We start from the raw sequence: 26,751 nt of genomic DNA, 5'->3' as shown, positions 1-26,751 counted from the left end.
TTAGATCCCTTCAATGGGAAGCATCTGCGTTCAATGCAGTCCAAAATAATGGGGAAACAGTTTTCAATCTAACCACTTCATTATAACCTAGTCATTTCACTCTTATTGCTGTTTACTTCGTTCATAGGTTTAGCTTTTCTTTTTCAAAAGCCCACTGAATTTTAAAGATTTTTTTCCCCAGGATATTTAAGATCTAATAATTAATCCCATCACAGTCATATCAAAGTATAGTGTAAGTAAACTTGGATGTACAGAAAACCTGCCGAGCGTCAAATGAGAACAATTATTGCTGACACTATAATTGAGCTGTAGCCATTCTGAGGTTGAATTTTCTCCCTTAATAGTGTGAATGAAAAATGTTACCAGCCAAATCAGTAAAACAAAAGATGTTGCAGCCACCTGACAGTGAGCCCTGAGGGAACTCAGGATGGAGACAAATGGGCTGCCCACTCCCAAGCCCTCAGCCACTGCAGTCACCCTCCACCGTACACCCTGAGGAGACTCAGGATGGCCCTAGATAGCTGAGGTGCATATCAAAGGAATGATTTCAGTGAGCCCAGACTCTTGCATCTTCCCATACACAGAAATGCGCTAAATTCCTTAACTTGAGAATTTGGTTTTCTTTAATTAACAGTAATCTTTTGAAGTTCCAACTACCTAGTCTTTGTTGCAAAAAGTCCTATATATCCCGGCTCCTCCCTTCCCTCTGTGGAGCAGACCCTCTGAGCTATCTGAGAGGCTGCATCTCCCGCTTAAGTCCTCAGTTTTGTCCACCAAATAAAACATAATTCTCAACTTTCAGGTTGTCTGTCTTCTTTCAGTCAACAATAGAAATGTACCATACAAATAAAATCCATCTAGATACACACTGAAAGTTAGCTATTTTTGCCTCCATCTAGGCAAGAAAAAGCAACTGGCCAGGCTTCTAGTGCCAGAAGCCCATGAGGCAAATTTTGGGGTGTGATAAGGCGTTGGCTTAAAGGCAACGTGTCATTATGGAGAGAAATGCATTGGGAGGTTGCTGGAGGCATAATAGGAAATTGAAAAAGGAAGACAAAAGCCGCAGAAATACCATCATAAGAACTGAAGAATAATAAGCACTGGTACATAGAGATTTTCATGTTCAACATAATAACGTTGAACGTGTTCACATTTCGGTGCAGTTTGACTTGCAGTAAAACTTGGTGTTGGGTGAGGCTAATCTTTGTTAAGGAGCCATCTGTGTGTGATTCCCTCCTCCACCCTGATTTCTTAAAAATATCTCACAGGAAAGGGTTAGGTATCACTCATGACTCAATAGGATTTAAGTGAACTTCCCAAGGGCGCTTTATATTTTGAGCCTTTCACTCCCAACTGTGGAATGACAGACTTTGTTCACTATAAAAGGAATTTCTTACATGAGCTGCAGAAGAATTGGGAGCCGGGCAGAGGGCTTCTCATAGAACCTCTAAAATCCTCCAAGGTGGGCTGCTACCGAAGTAGAGATTGAGTCCTAGATTCTCTTCCTAAATCTTAAAGTCATCATCAAAATATTTACTTCCTGAAAGGCAGTTTTGAAACTCTCTAGCAATGAGGAAAACCAAACAAAACAAAACAAAACAAAACCCAAAGTTCTAGAAATTGAAAGTTGAGTAAAAGATTAAAAAAGAACAAAAAACAACTTTAAGGCTAGGACTTTTATAATGTGTGAAGTACATGAGAGTGGTGTTCACGGCTAGGAAAAACAGACCTAATATTTGGTTACTGTTGTTGATTTCCAAACCTCCCTTTCTCTCTCTCTACAGTTGTCTTTTGCTTTTAACAGAACTCTGTTCTTTTAAATTTTCAAATATGAAAAAGAAAAGATATATTCAATATCTTGTAATAACCTATAATGGAAAAGAATCTGAAAAAGAAACATATATATACACAACTGAATCACTTTGCTGTACACCTGAAACTAACACAACATTGTAAATCAACTATATTTCAATAAAAACATAAAATTTAAAAAAGCATCTGTACCCGCCGTCCAAACCTTTCGTTAATGACAAAATGAACTACTGCAAATTGAGTTCTTGGGGCTTCCCTGGTGGCGCAGTGGTTGAGAGTCCGCCTGCCGGTGCAGGGGACGCGGGTTCGTGCCCCGATCCAGGAAGATCCCACATGCCGCGGAGCGGCTGGGTCCGTGAGCCATGGCCGCTGAGCCTGCGCGTCCAGAGCCTGTGCTCCGCAACGGGAGAGGCCACAACAGTGAGAGGCCCGCGTACCGCAAAAAAAAAAAAAAAAAAAACAAATTGAGTTATGATCCCATCCTCATTTCCTTGACTTCCTCCCTCTTCCAAGAGGCAGCCATTATTAGGAATTTTGTGAGGTTTTTTTTCCAGTACCTATTTTTATACTTTTATTACATATAAAAATATCCATAAAATGTGTTGTGTGTATGTAGTTTTGTGTGATTAAAGATTTATATGTGATATAATATTCTGCCATTAGGTGTTTTACTTTTTAATAAACATCACACTTTTGAGATCTACCCACATTGGCACGTATAACTCCAGTTCACTTAAATTATTGTGTAGTATTCCATTTTACAAATATACCGCAATTTACTTGCGAATTCCTCTACCAACTGACATTCAGATTATCTCCCGTACGTCATGATTATCAGCAATGTTACCATGTACGTTTTTGAACACACCACCCTGCACACATGTGGGAGAGTTTCTCTAGGGACAAACTGATTTTGCAGTTTCCTGTGAATGGAACATTAAAGCCTAAGGCTGTATGTGTCGGAGAACTCTGCTGTTTCAGGAAACCCCGTTAGGAGGTAGTCTTGTTAAGAACATGAACCCTGCAACCCAGTGCTGTGGGTTGGCATCCTGACTCTCTCATGTACAGGTGTGTGGCCTTGACAAGTTAGTTAAGCTCCCCATGCCTCATTTTCCTCATAGATCATTGAGGATAAAGCACCCACATCGAAAAGTTATTGTGAGGATTAAATGGGATAATATCAATACATGTAAAACATTTAGCCCAGTGACCTGCACGTACATATTGTAAGTAAACATCAGCTACCATTTATGATCACTATTGCTATTCGGGGGGGGGGGGAAAGTAACATAAATGGTGACCCTGTTGGATATATCTGTTAACCCCGGATTTTCACTCATAAACTCAGTTCGAATTTCCTGATGTTTCGACACAGAACTACACCAGCTTAGGGACGGAAGGGCCCTTGGTGGGAGCATAGCCACAGCCAGGAAGGGGATCGTTACCTGGCGTATTTTATTATCATCCAGCGCCAGGATTTCCAGGTTCTGCAGCTCACAGATCTGCAATGGACAGCGTTCCAGATAGTTCTGGCTGAGATCGAGGAAGCGCAGGTTAACCAGGCGTCGAAAGGGGCGGCGCAGCACCCGCAGGCCGGTGTTGTGCAGGTAGAGCAGGTGCAGCGAGGTCCACCTATAAAGGACGTGCGGTACCTTCTCTAGGCGGTTCCCGCTCAGCCCAATCTCCGTCACCTGCGAGAGCTCGGCCAGGGTGTGCGGGATGGAGTGGAGGCGATTGTGGGATAAATCCAGCACCGACAGCTTGGAGCACTGGCACAGCGACTCCGGGAGAGCAGGCAGGCTGTTGTAGGCCACGTAGAGCTTCTTCAGCTTCGTCAGGTTCCCAATCTCTTCTGGGATGACACTTAGCTTGTTCTCATCCAGGTCGATGATCTCCAGGTTGAAGAGACCACACAGCTCCAGAGGGAAAACTTCAAATTGGTTTTGCTTCAGGTGGATCTCCCTCAGTTTGGTCTGGTTCACTATTTCCCTGGGCAGAGATTTCAGGTGGTTTCCCGCCAGTCCGAGCAGCTCGAGGTGGTGAAGGTGTTTACAGACGAGGATGGGGATCTCCGCCAGGTCCGTGCGGTAGAGGCGGAGCTCACGCAACTTGCGGATGCCGCCGAGGACCCGAAGGGACGAGGCCAGGAGCGGGTTGTCGCTCAGGTCCAGGCCCTCCAAGTTGCTCAGCTTCCCCAGCTCGGGGCACAGATTCTTCAGGTTGTTCTTGTTCAGGTAGAGGATCCTGACATTCCTTAAATGCTGAATATCCTTGGGGATTTCTGCAATCTGGTTGTTTTCCAGATGCACTTCCTCTAATTCTCGTAAGCCTAAAATCTCCGCTGGAATGGTAAGCAAGCTCTGATTAGAAGCGTCAATGAAAAATGTTCTATCAGAGACCTGTTGTGGATCATTTTTCTGATGAATTCTAGATGAATGTTCTGATTTTGTGCTGTCATTTGACATTATTCTGATGGAAAGTTCAAATATTCAAAATCTGAAATATTGTGAAAAGAAACAAAAAATATATCAGTTTACTTGCCACCAGATTTGGTATCCTTAAGAGAAATAAAATATAGTTGATTGAGTGCTCACTACGACACAACATAAAATGTAGGCTTTTGTGTCATGTTGGGAGAATACCCCTCTTTCTCCTAACAGGTTGACTTATATTTTAAAAGAAGGATTGTCTAATTTCAATTTTTAGAAATGCCTCTTTTGATTCTATTTTCAGGTTGGATGTGGAAGGTTGCAAAAGATCATTGATCTTACCATAAACACCGAGAAAACATTAGGAAAAAAAATAGTACTTTAAAATACTGCATTTTGGGGAGTTCCCTGGTGGCTTAGTGGTTAGGATTCTGGGCTTTCACTGCCGTGACCTGGGTTCAGTCCCTGGTCAGGGAACTGAGATCCCGCAAGCTGCGTGGCCAAAAAACGAAACAAAAATTGCATTTTTCCTTAAATCCCCCAGAGAATTGTGGATGTAAAGAAGGCCAGTAGAGGGCTTCCCTGGTGGCGCAGTGGTTGACAGTCCACCTGCTAATGCAGGGGACACAGGTTCGTGCCCCGGTCCAGGAAGATCCCACATGCCGCGGAGCAGCTGGGCCCGTGAGACATGGCCGCCGAGCCTGCACGTCCGGAGCCTGTGCTCCGCAACGGGAGAGGCCACGACAGTGAGAGGCCCGCGTACCACCCCCCCCAAAAAAAAAATCCAGAAAGTTTCACAAAGCAAAACTTGAATTTTCCGTGCCCTGGCAACTATTTCATAGCTTTTACATGGTATTTACAGCTGTTTATATAGCATTTACATTGTATTAGGTATTATACGTGGTCTAGGGGTGATTTAAAGGATGCAAGGAGGACGTGCATTGGTTATATGCAAATACTATGTTGTTTTATATAAGGGACTTGAGCATCCACGGATATTGGGATCCCAGTGGGTCCTGGAACTAATCCCTTAGGACACCGAGGGACGACAAGGAACAATGACATCCTCACATATTTTCTTTGGTTCTGACTTCTAGAAAGCTCAGATTCGAGTTAGACCTCTACTCCGAGTTCTTGACACATAAGCACCCAGTGAATCCACTCAGCATCCCTCTCCCCTGCTCCCCTACCCCCCAATCAGGGAGGGTTTTTTTTTTTCCCAAACTACATCCCTCCTCCATACCTGGAAATCACTGGGGGTGATGAGAAAGGTACTAACGAAAATGAGCTGTACATGTGGTGTCTTTTTGACCGTCCTATTTGATATGCATTTTGACATTGCAGGCTGTCATTCTGTGTAAATACTGTTTTGTTTTGCTAAGGCAGATGGGGAGAACAGTGCTGTAGGTGCTGTTTGCTTGGTTAAAGCAGCTCTTTCCTGTTTATTCTGTTCTGACCCTGTTTGTTAGTCACTCTCTAGAACAAAAGTCTAATTCTGCCCTTCTTGCTCCTTTGGAAGAGTATTCTTCCCTTCCCCTGGAGCAGCAATTAATTAATCCTCAACCTCTCTTTCCCCTATTTTCTTAACTCAAAATACTTTAAGGGAGGAATAGGGAAGGGCGGGTGCTGAGTTGCACCTACACTCACACTTGAGTATTTCAGGCTACCTCTCAACTTTGTTGGTAGCACGTGGGGTAAATGAAAATATAATTGTCTTTTCTATCATCATCATGTGTAATCTGAAGAAATACAAGTGATGCTTAAAATCTGTGGGTGATGCTTAAAAGTCTCTTGACACACAGGGTTTCGAGAGACCTCTGCCTTGCCTGGCACAATTTCTTGGCAGTGGAGCGGTGGTCTGGAATTGGCTGGTGGGGTAGTGGGAAGGAGAGAGGACTCAGACATTTTGTTTTTCACCTTTGAACTGTCTCCCTAACTGGCCTGTTTTTACCTTGAGCATCTTCCTTACACCTTTGCTCAGGCCAAGGAGTCTCTGACTGGCTCCAGAGTCCTCTACAGCAGGGGTCCCCAACCCCCGGGCCATGGACCAGTACCCGTCCGCAGCCTGTTAGGAACCGGGCCGTACAGCAGGAGATGAGTGGCAGTGAGTGAGCGAAGCTTCATCTGCCCTCCCCATCGCTCACGTTACCGCCTGAACCATCCCCCGCCCCTTTCACCCCGCCCATACCTCCCCCCCACAACCCCCGTCTGTGGAAAAATTGTCTTCCACGAAACCGGTCCCTGGTGCCAAAAAGGTTGGGGACCGCTGCTCTACAGGGGCCTTCCACTTCTCTTCGATCTATGGTAACCCCAAATAGAGGGCCTTCCTTCCATCCTTCCTTTTTTTCTCTCCCCCAGGCCCAAGTACCAAATCCTGAACATGTTACCCTGTAACTATCGCTGGGTTCTGTCTCCTCATTCCCCAAAGTCCAGTCTTAGCTGATGCTTTATGATCTCTCCTGAGCTGCTTCAACTGCATCTCCCCTAGGTCGTGTCAAATCCATCCTCCATCAGCTGTTCCCCATTTGAGAGCTCCCAGCGCCCTGCCCCATAACAGCTCTGCTTCTCAGAGGATGCACAGGACTCCACGTGGATCTGGCCTCGCTTGCCACACAGCTCCCCCTTCGCCCCCAATACACAGTCTGGGCTCATCTGGGCAGCCCCAAGAACCTGCACATCTCCAGAAACGCACAAAGCAGTTTTGCCCTCTGGCAGGTTCACCCCGGCCAGTCAGAATGATACCTCTTCCAAGAAGCCCTCCCTGATGCCCCCACCCCTCCACAAGACTGATAAACAAGCCCCTTTATGCTCCCTTACCTCCGCGCCCTATCTGTGCTAGTGCCACTCTGTGCTTTTGCGCCTGGCCTCCGCAGGTATGTGCACACTTTGGGGAAAGGACTGTGTCATAATCGTCTTTGTATCCCCGGGCCCTAGCCCATCAGCTGGGCCCCCTAAACCTCGAGAACTTCTCCCTGCAAAGGAGCCAGGGTGCCCAAGGAGCCTCCATAGCATCGGCGGTCACTGCCCACCCAATCAGGCCTCAGGGACCAAGGGAGTAATGGCGAAGGTCGCCACAGCCGGCTGGTTCCGGCGCTCAGGGTCGCGCGGTGGATTTGCTCCCGGCGCAGATCGTTGGCTGCCTGAGGCGGCTGGCGCATGCGCGCGGTCGTCATGACAACGCCGCTGCTGCGGCCCGCGGGACGCAGAGAGCATGCAGCGCAGCCCGCAGGAGGCCAGGCCTGAGTCCCGGACCCCACCTTCCGACCCATCTACGACCCGTACTCCGGCGTGGGCTGCAGCCGACAGGAGCGGTAAGAAATAGAGGGTCCTTTGGCGCCGGCCTGGCCTGGACGAAACGCGCGAGGGCCGTCGGGGCCAGGTCCATTCCTTCGAGCAGACTTAGGGCCAGAGGTGGTCCGGCGGGACGGTGCCCCTGGGAACCCCAGCTGTGGCCGGAACTTCGGGGCGCCCCCAAACGCAGGCGGGAGCGGAGCCCCAAGTTCCCGCAGCGGGTACGCTGTTCGCGCGGTGGGTTGTCCTGAAGTACTAAAGTGTGTGTGTCGCTTTGCTCTTACCGTCTTTGAGAAGGTTGTCTGGATATACTTCTTGGGCCCCTTTTTGTGCAGTCTCCAGAGAGCAAGGCCCAGGTGGTCGAGAGGGTCTGGAAACCGCTCTTTGCACCTCTACGCCAGCTCGGTTTTTAAGTATTTCTGCACCCATGAATTATCCGGTAGCAAGTTAGGTATAGTGTGAACGCCCTCTCCCTCCGCCATTTCCATTTTGGACACTTGTTGTAGATATGGAATTGTGCCAGAAGCCTTCGTATTCCTCAAAGCACCATGAGATGAGCATTGATATACTCTGCTTTTAGCATAAGAGGAAATTTAAGATCGAAGAATTTAAGTAACTTGTTCAGCGTCACACAGACGTTCTGGATAGGCACCCAAGTATGACACCCTCAACCCTTGGATTTCCCAGTACTTGGCTGTTCCAGTATAGGAGGGCATTGGGAACCACCTCCAAAATGAGCCCTTAACTAGAATTTTTTAAACAGGCTGTTAAGTAAAAATTATTTGGAATTCAAGACTCCGGTGTGGATTAAAAATGAAATCTAGGTTAGAGTCTTGACGTTTTGTGTAATTGGTTATTCCTAGGTTTTGCTTTACACTTTGCAGACTGGTTTATTATTTTCTCCTAATATGAATACACTATAGGAAATAAATTATTGGTGCCATAGAATCCTGACATACAATACTTAGGTGAATTTTAAATAGAAGAGAGAGTAGCAGAAAGATATAGCTGAAGCTTTAAAATAATCTACATCCATGGCCAGGTAATTAAATAAAAATATTCTTGTAAATTTCTTTAGCTATATTTAGCTTGTTATCTAAGATTCCCTCATGTCTTCACAAAAACATGACCTGTAAGTCTGTCTGTCTGCATGTCCTGCATACGGTTGTGCCAGCTGAGGGCAGGCAGAATGAACGTCAGAGAAATTCTCAGGGCAATCCTCTCTTCTCTTTGATGATGTACTTAAGATCGTTTAAAAATCAAAATGGAGTAACTGTGGTACGGGCATGCAAAATGGAGCCAAGTGGCCATTGTGGATATGATTTCAGATGCATTCCTTCATCACTGAGAACTTGAATTTTCTTTACACTGTATCAGACTCAAGGACACTACCAGCTGTTTTCAAAACAGAATCTGCTAGCAGCTGCTAGTTGCAACCTTGTAGTTTCAAATTACCCCCACCTTTGCAATTTTGTAATTGTTTCAGACTCCTAACCAGTCCTTGCTTACCAAGCACCCTTACTGCTTGCCAGCTCCAATCCTAATTCTTGACAAACAGTTTATGTAACCTTGTGGGGTTTTTGCATTTATAAGCCCCCACCATTTTGTAGTCTGGTGGAACACAGTTCAAGTGCTTCTTGGATCTGTGTCTCCTGGGTTGCAGTCCTAACAAACCCCAAATAAACACGTCTTTATTTCAATCAGGTCTCTATTTCTGAAATTTTGTTTAACATTTTTAATACCGAGGAAAGTAGTAGCCAGAAGAGAGGAAAGAAACCCAGTGGGAGCCCAGCTCCAGGAAGTAAATCCGTTTGAGATCTACTTGCTTTGTTTTCTGTTGAGGACGCTAAACTAGCATTTTTTGGATTGCATTCCATGTTAACCATGGTCACGAAAGTCCTAAGTCTGGGAGCACTTTTAACCTCCCTCCCTGCCAGGCTCAACAATCTGAGGAATCTTTGAGCACCTGAGAGTTTTAAATGTCCTGAGAAGTGTTGTAGATAGGAATCTGTTTAGCATTGTTCATCATTTCCCAAACTTATTTGACAGTAAAACCTATTCTATTTGGAGCATCTTGTAGATTAGTATTCCACAAAACACAATTTGGGAAACATTGTGCTAAAGTATTATTTAAATACATGAAAATTTCCTAAAGTAAGTGAAAGATTTCTTTAAAAAAATTTTTTTTAATTGTAGTTGATTTACAATGTTGTGTTAGTTTCAGGTGTACAGCACAGTGATTCAGTTATACATACGTATATATAAGTATATTCTTCTTCACATTCTTTTCCATTATAGGCTATTACAAGATACTGAATATAGTTCCCTGTGCTATATAGTAGGTCCTTGTTGTTTATCTATTTTATATCTGGTAAGTGAAAGATTTCTTATGTACAACTATCCACAAGACAGAAATTATGCTGATATTAAAAATTTTCAGAGAATATCTAATGATATGGGAAAGCTGCTCACAATGTTAACTTAAGAAAAAAAGGATATAGAAAAAGATAAATAATAGGGAAGAAATAGCCCCAGACCTCAGTTGTGGTGGTTCTTTGGTAGTGGGATTGCTGATGAATGTTTCTTTTCTTTTCTTTTTTTCTTTATTTTCTTTTTGATATTGAAATTTCCAAGTTATCTGAAATAGTGTGCGTTAAATTTATTTATTTATTTATTTGGGCTGCATTGCAGTGCAGTGAAAGCACAGAGTCCTAACTATTGGACCACCAGGGAAGTCCCCTAAATTTATTTTTTTTAAGTTTATTTTAAAAAACTACAAGGAAAGTTTATTTGCTTGCACTTGTAATATGATGTTCCTCATCTTAAATCTTGTTTTGCATATTTGTTTAGCAAACTCTTTAGTTCATATAGTGCAGAAATCCACTCAGCAAATAAGATCTTTGAGATGTAGAGACTTAGAGAAGCTGGATCCTAAAGACCTCAGGCTGATTGAGTAGTGATATCTCTGGGCATGGACTCTTAAAGAGACATACCCAAAAGGTAGGACAGAAAATACAGACAGTGGTGTGTGCTTCTAAGAAAAGTGTCAGCATACCTTCTACCCAAGAAGGCCTGGGCCTCAAAAAGGTTGCTTTTAAAGTAATAGCGAAGGGGAGGGGGGAGGGATAAATTGGAAGACTGGGATTGATATATACACATTACTGTATATAAAATGGATAACTAATAAGGACCTACTGTATAGCACAGGGAACTCTACTCAATACTCTGTAATGACCTATATGGGAAAAGAATCTTAAAAAGAGTGGATATATGTATATGTATAACTGATTCACTTTGCTGTACACCTGAAACCAACACAACATTGTAAATCAACTATACTCCAATAAAAAAATTTTTTAAAGTAATATCAAAAATAATAAGACCATTAAGGAAAAGTGCAGGTATAACAGAGGAACAAGTTCTTAACTCCTGTTTTGTTTCTGTCTTCCTTACTAAGGACTGGACAGGGAAAATCACCTTTAGAAAGAGGAAATGGAAGGCCTGGGTAGGTGAAGTGCTTCTGTGAGCTAGGCCTCAACTTGGTGTTAGGAAGCACAGACAGAGCTGTATTCAGATGCCATCAACGTGCATTGTATAGAGGGTCTCCAAGAAGCCTATTGGACTCGGTGATTTTTTCAGATCCCTTTTGAGTTTAGACTCTGTGATAGAATTGTCTTTGTTTGAAGCCATGATAAGCAACCTTGAGTCACCCTAACCCATTATAGCAGAGTAGGAAGAGACTTTGGAGTCAGTATGATTCTGTACTCTGCCCTTATTTATTTGTATGATTTTAGGCAAAATACGTAATTTCTCTGGACATCATTTTCCTCAGCTGCCAGGCCTGTTACATAATAGAGGTTAGTTCTCCCTTTGTGTCACTTCGAAGTTAGTGTCTGCCCACCCTCAGTGGGTACTTCTATGGCCCTAGTTCTCCAAACAGCATTTTTCTTCTCTCCCATTCCTTCTTATTTTTCTTCCCTTTCTGTATTCTTAACGTCATCTCCTTTTCTTCACCCTGCCCTCAACTCTATACGCACACATTTGTATCTTTGAAAGAAGTCTAATTTTTTTTTGGCAGGGGGGAAGCTCCTGGGATAATGTATATGTGATGAAGGGTAACGCATTTATTTTTCAGAAGCTGCAGAACCTATTGGCGGTCTACAGGAATATTATTATGAGCTATGTATGGAAAAGTCCCAGGAAATTAAACCTTTTATATTGCATATACTCCAAGAAGTGGATGAAGAAATTGAAAAGGGGTAAGGAAGACAAATGCTTGATTATATCAGTAACATTCACTGATATTCATCTGTGTGAAAATACTGGAACACTGAGTGATTTGAAAGCCATTTGCAAATGCTTGATAAAGTGGACATACTTTTTGATTCAGCACAGATGATTGACATAGTTAGGTCTTGGAGGTAGTGGAGTTTACTGAGTTCCAGATTTGTCCTTAACTCCTGTGAGCTGGGTTTACTTATGCAAATCACTGAAGTCTTCAATGTCATTATCTGTCAAGTGGGAATACTTTGGTTTTCTTGTGGTTGAGAAATTAAACTATGCATATATATATATATATATATATATATATATATATACACACACATATGTATATATATATATATGCAGGCTCAGCGGCCATGGCTCACGGGCCCAGCCGCTCCACGGCATGTGGGATCTTCCTGGGCTGGGGCACGAACCCGCGTCCCCTCCATCAGCAGGTGGACTCTCACCCACTGCGCCACCAGGGAAGCCCTAAACTATGCATATATTAAGGTGCTTTGCAAAAGCTGTAGCATATTCAGTAGTTTTAAGTTACTTGATATAAATCTGTATTGTGGTACATACTTGGTTCCAGTATATTCTATCCATGATGTTACTAAACATGAAGGAAAACTACTTTTATTTCTTTACTGGATTTCTTTTTTATATTTTAACAGATTGGCAGGAATCACATTAAATGTTGCTGGTAACTGTCACTTAATGCCAGTAGAAAGAGTAACAGGTGAAGATTTTTGGATTCTTTGCAGAATTTTAAAGAATAATCCATATATTAATGGTATGTCTCCTTGAGAATCATTCCTTCCAGCTTTCATTTTCCTGATTTTAAGTGTTCACTAGAAGGAATGTCAGCTTCTATTCATCTGTGTTTTTCAGGTTTGGATGTTAGATATAACCTCATAGGTGATGTTGGTGCATCCTATGCTACAGAACTGCTTCAGGTATTATTTTACTACAAAATGTTCTTGGTTAATTTTTTTTTTCTCCCAGGACCCAGTTAAGAACCAGCCCTTTCTTTGGAACGTGCAGGGTTTCAGCACCCCTAGCCTGCTAAGCTAACCCTTTATTGCAGACTTCACTTTGGAGATACCCAAGCTGAAATGCTGTTTTATGGTTGCATTTTATTTACGAAAGACAGTGTGGTCCACCAATCAGAATAGGTGTCGTTAAAGAAAAGGCTTTGTTTCAACCTCAGAAGATTGGCACATACGTATGTATGTCTGTATTTTCAGTTAAAATAAAATGTTTAAAGCAGCATATATCATTTTTTATCCTTCCCTTAAATTGGCTTTTTAATTTCCTATTTGTTCCTTTCTCACCTGCTACAGGTGCTTCTAATGAGCTTAAAGTGAACTTAAAATTCTCATGTCCATGAAATGGCACACAATGTAAGGACAGAGTGAAGATTAAAAAAAAAAAAAGTGAAGTAACCAAGTTATTTTCATCAACCACAAATAAAAATGCTGCAAAAGCATCGTTATCAAAATATTCTTAGTTCTGTTTACGGTGAAATCCCCTAGTCTAATGACACACACACAAAACACTAGTTTTGCAAAATGTCAAGTGTCCTGACTCTGTGCCATATTTATAACATTTGAAATATACTAAAAACCCATTTGTGTATTTGGTCTCAGTAGAGCTGCTACCCAGAGCCTCCTGAGTCATCTTTTGCAAACTCATACACTACGGTTAAGTACATAAAGCACATCCATACTTTGAATCATTGATCAAAAATGAATATAGTTCTTTTCTTTATACTGCCATTATATTTGTTTAAATGATCATGTTGATTTTTTCCCTTAATGGTCCTTTCTTTTGCTGGACCTTGAAATTTCCTGGTTATAAAGATGTTTTTTGGAGGTAAACACTTTTACTTAAAAAGCAGCTCTTACATATTATCGATTTCTAATAATACATATGTAATAGCTTCTTTTCTCTCCTTATTTTAGAAACAACATAATCTCATTTACTTAAACCTTATGTTTAATGACATTGGGCCTGAAGGTGGAGAACTGATTGCTAAAGCACTACATGTAAGCATTCGTATACCTCAAACTAACGTTTTATTTGGGAATTTTAACTTCTTTAGTTTTAGCTTGGAACCAACAGAAACAAATGTTAATGTCAACTTATTTTAATATTGTACGAATGTATATTTTTTATTTCACTTCAATTTATTAAAATCTGGACATTACATGAGCACTTTTGAACTCATTTTTAAAAATAAACAGCTTTATGGATAAACCGTAATGGAAAATATAAAAAAAAGAATGTATATATGTGTATAACTGAGTCACTTTGCTGTACAGCAGAAATTAGCACAACATTGTAAATCAACTATACTTCAGTTAAAAAAATAGAGAATAAAAAACTAAAGAGCTTTATTAAGATATAATTCACGTATACAAAATTTACCCTTTGTAAGTGTTCAATTCAGTGTTTTTTTTAGTATATTGAATGCAGTGGACCCTTGAACAGCACAGGTATATGTAGATTTCTTTCACTAAATACATGCTGCAGTACCACACAATCCACTGTCAGTTGAATCTGAGGATGCAGGACCTCGGATACAGATGGCCAAATGTAAAGTTAAACTCATTTTCAACTGCACAGAGGGTTGTCGCCCCTAACCCCTGTGTTGTTCAACAGTCAGTTATATTCACAGTTATGTGACCATCAGCACCATCACTGTTTTTAGAGCATTTTCCCCCTAAAAAGAAGCCCTGTACCCGTTAGTAATCCCTCTCTGTGCTTCTCTCTCTCACTCTCCAGCACCTGGCAGTCACATCTACTTTCTACCTGTAGATTGCCGATTCTGGCCACTTATAAATGGAATCGTAGAGTTTGTGGCCTTTAGTGACTGGCCTAATGCTTTCAGATTTTATCCATGTTGTAACATGCTTCATTTCTTTTTATTGCCAAGTAATATTCCATTGTTTAGAAATATCACATTTGTTCATCCATTAGTTAATGGACATTTGGGTTTCCACTTTTTGTCTATAATGTATAATGCTGCTATGAATATTTGCACACATTTTTCTGTGCATGTATGTTTTCAGTTTTCTAGGGTACATACCTAGGAGTGAAATGGTTCATTTGGAAACTCTGTTTAACATTTTGAGTGACTGCCAAACTTTTCCAAAGTGGCTGTCCCTTTTTACAATTCCACCAACAATGTATGGGTGTTCTGATTTCTCCATATCCTCACCAGTACTTGTTATTGTCTTTTTTTTTTTGCGGTACGCGGGCCTCTCACTGTTGTGGTCTCTTCCGTTGCGGAGCACAGGCTCCGGAAGCGCAGGCTCAGGGGCCCAGCGGCTCCGCGGCGTGTGGGATCTTTCCGGACCGGGGCACGAACCCGTGTCCCCTGCATCAGCAGGCAGACTCCCAACCACTGCGCCACCAGGGAAGCCCTATTGTCTCTTTGATTTGAGCTATCCTAGTGGGTATGAAGAGGTTTTGTGGGTTTGATTTGCATTTCCCTAATGAATAAAGATGTTGAGTATCTTTTTATATGCTAATTAGTCATTTGTATATCTTCTTTAGAGAACTATCTGTTCAAATCTTTTGCCCTTTCTGGAGCCCCTTATTAGATACGTGATTTGCAAATATTTTCCCACATTCTGTAGGTTGCCTTTAATTTCCTTAGTGGTGTCGTTTGAAGCACAAAATTTTTTAATTTTGATAAAATTCATTTGATCTATTTTTTCTTTTGTTGTTTTGGGCTTTTGGTGATGTATCTAAGAAGGCTACAACTTCATGACTTTGCCTAATCCAAAGTCATGAAGATTTACACTTACGTTTTCTTTTAACAGCTTTTTGATTTGGCTCTTTGAGTTCTCTGATACATTTTGAGTTAATTTTTATATATGATGTGAAGTAGGAGTCTAATTTCATTCTTTTTCATGTGGATATCCATTTGACCCAACACCTTTTGTTAAGACTGTTCTTTCCCCATTAATTTTGACATCCTTGTTGAAAGTCAGTTGATTATAAATGTGAGGGTTTATTTCTGTACTCTCCATTCTATTCTTTTAATCTATATGTCTATCCTTAGGCCAGTCTCACAATATCTCGACTACTGTAGTTTTGTAGTAAGTTTTAAAGTCAAGAAGTGAGTCCTCTTTGTTTTATTCAAGATTGTGTTGGTTCTTCTGGGTCCCTTGCATTTCCACATGAATTTTAAGATCAGTTTATCAATTTCTGCAAAAAAATGCAACTGGGATTTTGAGAGGGATTGCTTTAAATATTTAGATCAATTTGGGGAATATTGCCATCTTAATATTAAGTCTTCCGATCCAGGAACATGGGATGTGTTTCCATTTACTTAGGTTGTTTTTAGTTTTTTACTTTTTTAATATTTATTTATTTTTGGCCACATTGCACAACACGTGGGATCTTAGTTCCCCGACGAGGGATTGAACCCATGCGTCTTGCAGTGGAAGTTCGGAGTCTTAACCACTGGACTGCCAGGGAAGTCCCTGTTTAGGTTGTTTTTAATTTCTTTCAACCATGCTTTGATGCTTTGTAGTTTTCAATGTGCAAGTCTTACCCTTTTGTTAAATTTATTCCTAATGTTTTATTCTGATGTTATTATAAATGGAATTTTCTTAATTTCATTTTTGAATTGTTCATTGCTAGTGTATGGAAATACAGTTATTTCTGTATATTGATCTTGTGTCCTGCAGTCTTGCTGAACTCATTTATTAGTTCTTTTTTTTTTTCGCCGGCTTGTGGGATTTTAGTTCCCTGACCAGGGATTGAACCTGGGCCCTCAGCGGTGAGAACACAGAGCCCTAACCACTGGACTGCCAGGGAATTCCCCATTTATTAGTTCTAACAGCTTTTGTTTTGTTTTGTTTTGGGTGTTTTTGGTGGATTCCTTAGAATTTTCCACATATAAGATCATGTCGTATGCAAACAAGAGTTTTACTTCTTTTCCAACCTGGATGCCTTTTTTGTTTCTTTTTCTTGCCTAATTGTCCTATCTAGACCCTTCAGTACAATGTCAAATAGAAGTGGTGAGAGTGGACATCCTTGCCTTCTTCCCACTCTTAAAGGGGTTTGACTTAATTTTAAAGTTAATTATTTACACTTGTATGTCCAAATATTTATTCACTAGGACAATGAAATGTCTGTAATTTTGTGAAAGATTTATCAAAAGAAATGAAATAAGAGAAGGAATTAAACTTTGCAAATGTCTGAGAAATTGTATCACTTTCAAAATGATACGGGGGAATGTGAAGTGATTGCTTAATGGGTACAGGGTCTCCTTTAGGGGTGATAAAAATGTTTTGGAATTAGCTAGAGGTGATGGCTACACAGCACTGCGAATGTAGTAAAATCCAGTGAATTGTACATTTTCTTGCTTATTTTTTTTTTTCTGCACCGTGCTGCTTGTGGGATCTTAGCTCCCCAACCAGGGATTGCTCCCAGGCTCTCGGCAGCGAGAGCATGGAGTCCTAACCACTGGACCGCCAGGGAAGTCCCAAATTGTACATTTCAAAATGGTTAATTTTGTGTTATGTGAATTTCATCTCAATTTTAAAAGGTGGTATAATTTCCTTAGAAGATAAATTTATAGATTTTCTAATGAAAGGAAAGTTATTAAAATCTGCTTCATTCACTGGTCATTATTTTGGTATCTATTTCCTGGGCATTCTTTCTACTAAATTATTAAACTAGATTTTTATCTGTTATGGGAAATTGAATGTTACCTTGAAGGAATATATCCTGTTCTATCTCCATGAAAACCTGATGAGTCTGCAAATAGTAATATAGTCTCCTAACTCATGTAATCTAAAGAGAATTCTGTGGGTTAAAATTTTAACCAAGTTTTGCCTCTTTTCCTTTTCAGAAGAATACAACTCTGAAACACCTAAGAATGACTGGAAACAAGATTGAAAATAAGGGTGGAATGTTTTTTGCTGCAATGCTACAAATTAATTCATCCTTAGAGAAATTAGATCTGGGTGACTGTGATCTGGTGAGTAAAATTGGGTATGAGATAGTCACTCAGATATTGGATCATTCTCCCTGGAAACTAGCATAGAGAAGTGTCAGAGACCAGCTAAATGACAGTCTTATGAATGATTAAGCTTGTCTCTAAGGTCTAATATCAGAGAAAATATTTTTTTAAATAAGAATCAGATTATAATAATATTATGGAAAAATATCCAGTGTAATAAAAATCTTCCTAAACTTCCATCTGTTACCCCTCTTAACTTGTATGGGATTTTCTAAAGAAGATGATTATGTTCCTTTTAATTAAACAAATACTACTTCATTTGTATAATATAAATTTTTTACTTATGGAAACATCTTGCAGTGAGTAGTTATGTTATAGCATAAAACCTAAGATGATGCTAAGAGCTGCTCTGAGCCTTCATCTGGACTGATAATGAGAAGTTTGTCTGTTTTGCGTGTCTTCAAATTCTAGGCTTCATTTTCTCAAACATGCCTTCAAACCTTCAGGCCTACTGTTAGGAACCTACTGTTGATAGGTTAATGCAAAATTACTGGGACAGGAAAACAGTAAGATGGGCCAAGGAGGCTCTTTGGAGTAATAGGCTCTAAAGCTTAAGAAGCGGGTAGATGCAGCCAGTATGGTCTTGGGAAAGCATTAATTCAATACACAGTTGACTCTTGATAACACGGGTTGAACTGCTGGGGTCCAGTTATATGCAGATTTTTTTCAATAGTAAATACGACAGTTGCTACAGGATTCAAGGTTGTTTGAATCCATGGATACCAGGGTACACAGTTGATCCTTGACCCTTTAAGGGTCAACTGTGTATTGTCTACACATACCAGTCACAATTCTAGATTCTAAGGATACAGGAGTGCATCAGGTATGGTCTCTGCCCTTATAAAGGTTATATTTTAGTTAGGAAAACGTCAGTAAATTAGAGAAAAGTGCTACAAAGTTGGCAAAGTACTCTGATAATGGGCAGAAATATGCATGATAGGATGGTTCCCCGAAGACCTGAGGAGGTCATACTTAGTAGTCGTGAAGGATGAGAAAGAGCTCCCTTGAAGAGGGTCCATAGCAGAACATTCCAGGCAGGGGGTCCAGAACCCACAGACTCTAAGATAGGGCTTCCCCAAGTGTGGTATGGGTAGCATACTGACTGACATAATTTGAGGTAATTTTAATACATATTTATTTTTACAAATGCTTTCTATTTATTTCAAGGGACTGTGGCTTTCCATTTATGGTAGTGAAACAGTTTTAAAATAAATATAAGTGAAAAGTGAGTTGATTTAATGGAAAAGTATTAGGTAAAGAGTAAAACTGATAGAGATGGCAAAAATCATGAGGGGAGTACATGAATGATGAAATACTGAGTCTGAGAACTAAAAAGCCAGAGTAGCTACACAAAGGGAGTTAAATGCAAATTATGGAAAGGCTTTAAGTTGAGGGGTGACATGATATGATTGGTGCTTGTAACCGATCACTCTTGTCTCTGTGGGGAATTAGAGGGTGGTGAGACGAAGCCCAGTGACCACTTAGGCAGTTTCTGCAGTAATTCAGGTGGGTGATGAGGACTGGCGTTGGGGTGGTAGCTACAGAGATGGACTAATTTGAAACATCTTTTGGAGGCAGAAGCTGTAAGACTTGCTGATCAACTGATAGGCGAGTAAGAGGACTGACTGGTGAAGTGGAAGAAAGCCCAGGTTTTCTGGCATAACAACTAGATGTGTGTGCATCACAGAGATGGCGGAGGACTAGGCCCTTCCAATAAGGTAGAGCGAGGCCTGTGGCAGCAGTGAAAAAATGTGATTAGTAACCCTTTCCTGCCACAAACACACACTTAAAGTACTAGTATGAATGTAAAAGAAAGCTTGCATTAAGGATATACACTATAAGTAGTATAGAGCCCTAGCTGGGATCCACTTGTATGTCTGTATTTCTGTGCATCACATAGAACCTTGAGGGGTTAGGAGCAAACCTAGAGGTAAACACCGGAGGAAATGGATACTGAAACCTTAAGAAGCTCCCCGTGTATGTTACAGATTTTAGGGCAGAGAGAAAATAACACAGTAACAATTCATTTCTGAATTTGATCAACCTACAATTGAAGGATCAGGAAGTTACTTAAACTTTTTAAAAACACGATTTTGATTTGTCAGAATCCAGATTACTGATCTTGAAATATTAGGGGTTAATTTATATACTTTGTCAGTTTCCTTAATGAATTTATCTGTTTTTAGGGAATGCAGAGTGTGATAGCATTCGCTACAGTCCTAACTCAAAACCAAACAATTAAGGGATTAAACCTAAACCGACCTATACTTTATGGTGAACAGGTATGTATTCAAAGTGAGCAGTTAATAAGGCTACATGTGAATAAAACGAAGGTACTACTTACTGAAGGTTATGTCAAGATTCATGAATGCATTGTATTTTTAGAACTGTAAACTACTGTTTACAAAGAAAAACTTGAAAATTTAAAATCTTGGTAAGAGTTTTATAAATATGGTTTTAGATGTTGCTTATTTAAACAGAAAACATGTCATCTATTTTTCTTATAAACTCATTCTCAGTGAGTAAACCTGTGAGGGGCAGAGGGCTTAAGATGAAAGCACAAATGATGAAAGTTTTAAAGGCTGGAGGATCATAAGAGCCCAGTGTGAACTGTTTTGTGATTTGTTTGTTCTTGTTACACTGATGTGATGAACCATTACATTTGAAATCCTGAGCTATAACGGCAAATTGCATATGAATAGCAGTCTGGGAGGTCTGGACTTGGTGCTTCAGGTAAGCTGCACGCTAGAGACAGAAAGACGGTAAAAACATGGTTCCAACTCTCAAGGCTTCTCCTTGCCCCTTAACACTCTTTTAGGTGGCTCTCCTCTCTTATCAGCAAAATGCTAGGGAATAAGAACTCATTTTACTATTGGTCTAAACAAAAACAGAGTATCTACTAAAAGAAAAAGTTCAAGGACTTTGGTCTTTAAATCAGCTACTTCACTGTTCCCCATTAGTATGAGTAATTGAGAACCATATTTTAAAAATATTTTTCATATTTGTAAGTATATTTTGCATTCGTTGTCTACATAGATCTCTCCCTTTGAATTCTCTCTGTACTTTCCTGTACGAAAAATTTTGGAATTTTACATCATGTTAATTGCTTCACGTTTACAAATTTAATCTCAAAAAGACAACCAGAATCCTCAAATAGAAGAAGCTACTTTAAAGACCAGCAAAATACCTGGCTCAAAGTAAGCATTCAGTAAACTGCTTCATTTCTCATTCTTCACTCAGTAAATATTTGAATGCAACCCTAAACAAGAAACTGCTGGTGCCAGGGATAATGTCAAAGCACATAGCCCTCATTTTCAAAGAGCTTTTTTTCAGTCCACATGGAGGGAGATCCACAAGTCTGGAGAGTGATATGCTCAGGGTGCCTTGGGAGCAGGAGAAAAGACATATAAATCAATGCAGGGGGATGAGCGGTGGCAGGGAAGCTTCTCAGATTGAGGACATGTTAAGAGATACGAAGGCTGAGTCAAACTTTTCCGGATTAAAGCCCTGAGGAAGTTTGTTAAACTATATGAAATTATATTAGAAGCACAATTCCTCTTTTAAATGCTGAGTGGTGTCATTACTCCTAAATCCATCTGAGAATAGTTATTGAAAGCCCAGGGTCCCCGCTAGAGAAAGCCCGCGTGCGCACAGCAATAAAGATCCAACACAGCCAAAAAAAAAAAAAAGCCTGGGGCTCTTTCTCAGGCCCCGGACCTTGCTCTTAGCCTGGTGCTTCTGGGCAGTCAGCTAAACTAGCCTGCTTTCTATTCCTCTCCAAGGCAGCCACCACCTTCTATCCCTGACAGTACTATTCTCTTAAATGGTTGTGGAGTAGAATCCTCTTGTGCTTCCTCATACCTGCTGTTCCCAAATACAAGCCAGCAAACCTATTTCGTTTAAGGGTTTTACTGTTCATTATCCGGGGAGCTTAGAAAAATGCTGATGCTAGGTGCCACCCTAGGCCAAACTAAGCCACAAACTGAGTGGAGCTATAAAAAACCACCAAAAAACAAAAACCCTTTACTATTTGTGATACTAGTTCCCTTTCTTAATAAGGATGGTCCCTCTTTCAAATTTCTTGACCTAAAAACACAGTCAAGACATACATCATATCTGTATTATGTCCTCTGCTCCAGCACTATGCAGAGCAATACTGGACCTCGTAAGTGGTCAGTTTTCATTTAAGATTTCAGACTACAGCTTCCCTCTGGATATGTATTTTCAGTGTCAAAGCAATAACTTAGATCAGATACCGTATTATAGAATATTGAACAATAATAAATGCTTTGTGGTTTTCTATAGAACACCAGTTTTGTGCCAGGTACTTCTGTTAATTTATTTACTTCTGTGAGGGAAGTAAAATTTTACCTATTTTATATAGAAAAGGGAACTGGGACTCAGCTAGATGAAATAATTAGCCCAAAGTGATAAAGTTAGTACAAGGTAAAGCTAGCATTTGGACAGTTTTATTATAAAGCTCATGTACAATCTGCTATTGCTATATGATTTTAACTTTTATTTTTTTCTCAAAGTACTTTTAGATAATTTGAGCATATATAGCTATCCATGATCAGCATTTCCAGTGACTATAAAACTTAGAAAAACAGCAATAATGCATCAGGACATGCTCTGATTCTGTTAAAAATTTAAAGTGCTTGGTGTTCAGATCCTCACTGAGGTTATACACCTTTTGCCTGGAAGCAGCAGAGGGAGGGAAGAAGGAAGGAAGGGAGGGAGGGAGGGAGGGAGTCTAAAAACTACAAAGAGTGGAGATCAAGAGCAGAGTTTAGAAACATCTGTAAGGGGCAAGAACACCTTGTCTTGAGAGCACAGCAGTAAAGGAGCTTTCATGCTCAATTTTTTTTTTTTTTTTTTTTGGCCACACCGTGCAGCTTGTGGGATCTCAGTTCCCTGACCAGGGATTGAACCTGAGTTCCAGCAGTGAAAGCTCCAAGTCCTAACCACTGGACCACCAGGGAATTCCCTCATGCTCAATCATGGGACCAATTATTTTATTTTTCCTGCTGAGATGATTGTTGCTTTTTTAGTAATGATTTTTTTTTAACCAGCATCTCTTAAATCACTTAGTCACTGCACTTTACAAGTGCCTGCTGCCTGTTTCTAAGACAGTAAAGATATTTGTGGCAAAATGATTTTTTTAAAAAGCCATGCCAAACAAATTGCAAATCGTAGACTAATAATAGTCTTAACTGATAAAATCTTTTTAAAAAGCTAATTTAAATAACTTTGCATGTTTGGAATAAACATGTACTGCTTCAAAATTATATTCTAGAAAAAAGACTATCTATTTTTAGGAAGAGTCCACAGTTCATCTAGGCCACATGTTGAAAGAAAATCAGTGCCTTGTTGAACTACATGTGTGTAAGCATGACATAAAAAACTGTGGTATGAAACAGTTATGTGATGCACTGTATCTGAACAGAAGCCTGCGCTACCTTGATGTAAGCTGGTAAGTGATAACTTATACATTAATTCAGGAGTTAAATCATGGGAATAATCTCTGTAAATATTCACTGTAGATAAGATTCTTTGTTAGACACTAATCCCAAAAATTAGAAAATGCAACCATTGTTGTCAACTTTTTATCTTGAGCCTTAGTATTTATTCGGCTTATACCGATATAATAACTTGAGAGCAATTTAAATATGTAAACCAGAACAGAAGCAACATTTTATGGCAACTTTTTATTAACTTTTTGGAAATTGAGTGATTAAAATAAATCTTAACTAAAATAGAAAGTACTTACTACTATATGTTTTCAAGCATGCTATCTCTATGAATAAAAGAATACTTCATATTTCCAAATATAACTACATATTTTTTCCTTTCCCAGCAATAAAATAACTCAGGATGGAATGGTGTGTTTGGCCGATGTACTGAAAAAGAATACTACCCTGGAAGTAATAGATCTTTCTTTTAACAGAATAGAAAATGCAGGAGCAAACTATCTCAGTGACACTCTTGCTTCACACAACAGGACTCTTAAAGCGTTAGTATGGTTTTATATTTAAACAAAATAACAAAGAAAACCTTAAATTTTTTAGAATATTAACCTTAAACCTCTTACCTCTTAAGATTCATGGTGAAATATGAAAACTCAGTTTCTAAATTGACATATTAAGTTACAGGAAACATTTCAATTTCTTCTATTTTTCAAAAGTAATCTTTTAAAAATTAGATTGAGTCTAGCTATGACTGCTTAAAATTAATGAGAAAACTCTTATTATTTTATCCTGAATTCTAACAGAAAAATTATAATCATTCAATATGGTCAAGACTCTAAAATAAGAATGAATCAAAGAAAATATTACTTGGATGACTTTATCTTGAAAAATATATCTGTAAAGCACCCCAAACCTTTACTGAATAATAAATAGAAAACAATAGGCTGTTTATTTCCAAAATGTAGGTAGCTCTACTTAGGTACATGAAGTATCCAATTAGAAAACTAAGTTTCTTGGATTTTAGGAATTATTAGGTCAATATTTTGATTATACATTAAATGTATTTAATGCTAAGACTTAACACAAAAAAATGTGTGTAATAAATGCTGTTGCTAGCTTATGCATTCTCTTTGTGGAACTGTTGGTTTCCAGGGTTATTACTTTTTGGTTTTCCAAAGGTTGTCAGTGGTAAGCAACAACATAGAGGGAGAAGGACTTGTTGCACTTTCACAATCAATGAAAACAAATCCCACACTCTCTAATATCTACATTTGGGGAAACAAATTTGATGAAGCTACATGTGTGGTAAGTTTTTTTCTTCACTGAGGCTTTTTCTGGGGTTTTCCCTATAACGTCAGATGTTATATACAGATGCCTTAGACATGATTACAAAGTATAACGAGACACTGCAGTTTTGATAAATTTTAATGTTAAGTCCTAAAAATTAGCTACTGGAAAGTTTTGTGGTTGAAATAGGAAAAGATATCAAATACTACATATCAGTATAAAGAACACTGAATTACACAGTCCCAATTTCTCCAAAGTTAAGTTTTTTAAAATCGCAGTTGTTGATTTATTTTAAATTTGCTGTGGCACAGTCTCCAATCTGCTACCCAATAATTAAACCAAGACACAGAATTTAGAGAGATATAGTAAAAGCTGTCAAAATATTTGGTGTGTTGCTTATGTAAATACAGAGAACCCTTGATACTGCTTTCAACACACACAAAAAGCATAGTAACAAATAGTTTTCATTTGGAAAGAAGAGAAAGAAAAACAAGATGTTAGGGGACTTCCCTGGTGGCACAGTGGTTAAGGGTCCACCTGCCACTGCAGAGGACATGGGTTCAAGCCCTGGTCCGGGAAGATCCCACATGTCGCGGAGTAGCTAAGCCCGTGTGCCACAGGTACTGAGCCCGTGCGCTCTAGAGCCGGTGAGCCACAACTACTGAGCCCATGCGCAGCAACAAAGACCCAAGACAGCCAAAAATATATATATATATGTTAGAATTCTCAAAAATTGCCAAAAGACTAACCAGAATTCTATCACTAAAAAGGCTAATAAAATGTACACTATTAAAAAAAAATCCTTGGGCTTCCCTGGTGGCACAGTGGTTGAAAGTCCGCCTGCCAATGCAGGCGACACGGGTTCGTGCCCCGGTCCGGGAAGATCCCACAGACCGCGGAGCAGCTGGGCCCGTGAGCCATGGCCACTGAGCCTGTGCGTCCGGAGCCTGTGCTCCGCAACGGGAGAGGCCACAACAGTGAGAGGCCCGTGTACCGCAAAAAAAAAAAAAAAAAAAAACCCTTGATTTCAGAAAAACATCATATCCACACTTTATACACTAGAGGCTGAGCTGAGTTGGAACTACTAATGACAAGCTACAGCAGAAAGCAACAAGACTTTTGAATCTTTTCCTGTCTAATTTCTGCCTTTTTTCTATAATCGCAACCTTACTGACAAACTAGTTTAACATGTTTGTACGACACTTTTATGTAGATATCAATGATCCATAAGAGATATACAAAGAAAATTCTACAATGAAGAAATAATTAGTGGCCAGCCAGGCCAGCATCTCATACTATGGGAATGGTCTCTAGTCTAAGCCTAAATCTGTAGATTATCTTCAGGGGGTCCATGAACTCCATACAGTTGTATGCCAAAATCTGTGATTGTTTATTTTTCTGAAAAATGGATCCCTGGCTGTCATCGGATCTTCAAGGGCATATACAACAGCACTCCATCCTTATTTATGACTCAGTCACCTTAGGACTTGAAAATTTTGACCATGAGACCTTTGGTCCACAAAATTGGTAATACATAGAATTGTTATCTCTGGGAGTCATGAAACAACAAAACATGCTTAATAACGTTAAAATGTAGAAATAAGTTTTGCAAGATTGTAATTACATTGTGTGGAATTAACAAAAACTACAATGCCTGGAAAATACTAAAATTCAGCAGTGTTACACAGAATATTTTAAACTATAAATTATCACATCTAATTTGAATGTTGATATTTGTTTAAGCACTGTAAAATGAATAAACTATTTTCTTAATGATACAGTTTTTCTTAAAAATCCTAGGCATATTCAGATTTAATTCACATGGGCCGTCTAAAATCAGACAATACAGATGTGGAGCCATTTGTGGTGGATGGACACGTGTACCTTGCAGAAGTCTCCAATGGCCTTAAAAGGCATTATTACTGGACACCAGGTTATGGAGAAGCTTGCAGCCCATCATCTAATGCAGGTCTTACTCTTGTACCAGTAGGTCAATATCTATGAAAAACAAGCTTTAATTTTCATGTATTTGTCTTATTACTCTTCACGGAGATTACATTTTATTGTCTATTAAATTTTCTTTCATAAATTAGAACAATGAAAAGAGATACTAAACTGTGAATAACTGTCCATTGTGAAAAACTGAGTAGTGTAA

The 26,751-nt window shown here is 39.8% G+C and overlaps 2 protein-coding genes across 3 annotated transcripts in view; one reads left to right on the top strand and one right to left on the bottom strand.

The window, feature by feature from the left end:
- LRRIQ4 (leucine rich repeats and IQ motif containing 4) overlaps window positions 1-7,392 on the bottom strand; it is an 18,067-nt gene extending 10,675 nt beyond the window's left edge. Inside the window, exons 1-2 of the mRNA XM_032629844.1 lie at window positions 7,059-7,392; window positions 3,258-4,308 (exon numbers count right to left, since the gene is read on the bottom strand). Coding sequence (XP_032485735.1) covers window positions 3,258-4,277 — 1,020 coding nt within the window. The 5' untranslated portion in view covers window positions 4,278-4,308; window positions 7,059-7,392. The remainder of the gene's footprint in view (window positions 1-3,257; window positions 4,309-7,058) is intronic.
- On the top strand, window positions 7,384-26,695 carry LRRC34 (leucine rich repeat containing 34). Of its 2 annotated transcripts, XM_032629845.1 has the most exons (12): window positions 7,451-7,552; window positions 11,327-11,389; window positions 11,668-11,791; window positions 12,473-12,591; window positions 12,690-12,754; window positions 13,763-13,846; window positions 17,671-17,799; window positions 20,028-20,123; window positions 23,160-23,314; window positions 23,699-23,854; window positions 24,488-24,614; window positions 26,397-26,695. In XM_032629845.1, exons 1-12 carry the CDS (start codon window positions 7,453-7,455, stop codon window positions 26,598-26,600), a joined length of 1,422 nt encoding a protein of 473 aa, XP_032485736.1. In that variant the 5' UTR covers window positions 7,451-7,452; the 3' UTR covers window positions 26,601-26,695. The 2 variants fall into 2 exon arrangements, with proteins under 2 accessions (XP_032485737.1, XP_032485736.1); XM_032629846.1 differs by lacking the exon at window positions 11,327-11,389 and having other exon boundaries at window positions 7,384-7,552.
- The last annotated feature ends 56 nt before the right edge of the window (window positions 26,696-26,751 follow it).

This window comes from Phocoena sinus, chromosome 4 (assembly GCF_008692025.1).
Source record: "Phocoena sinus isolate mPhoSin1 chromosome 4, mPhoSin1.pri, whole genome shotgun sequence".
Taxonomy (NCBI): domain Eukaryota; kingdom Metazoa; phylum Chordata; class Mammalia; order Artiodactyla; family Phocoenidae; genus Phocoena; species Phocoena sinus.
Note: the sequence above shows the minus strand (reverse complement) of the source record. Positions and strands in the feature narration are given on the sequence as shown.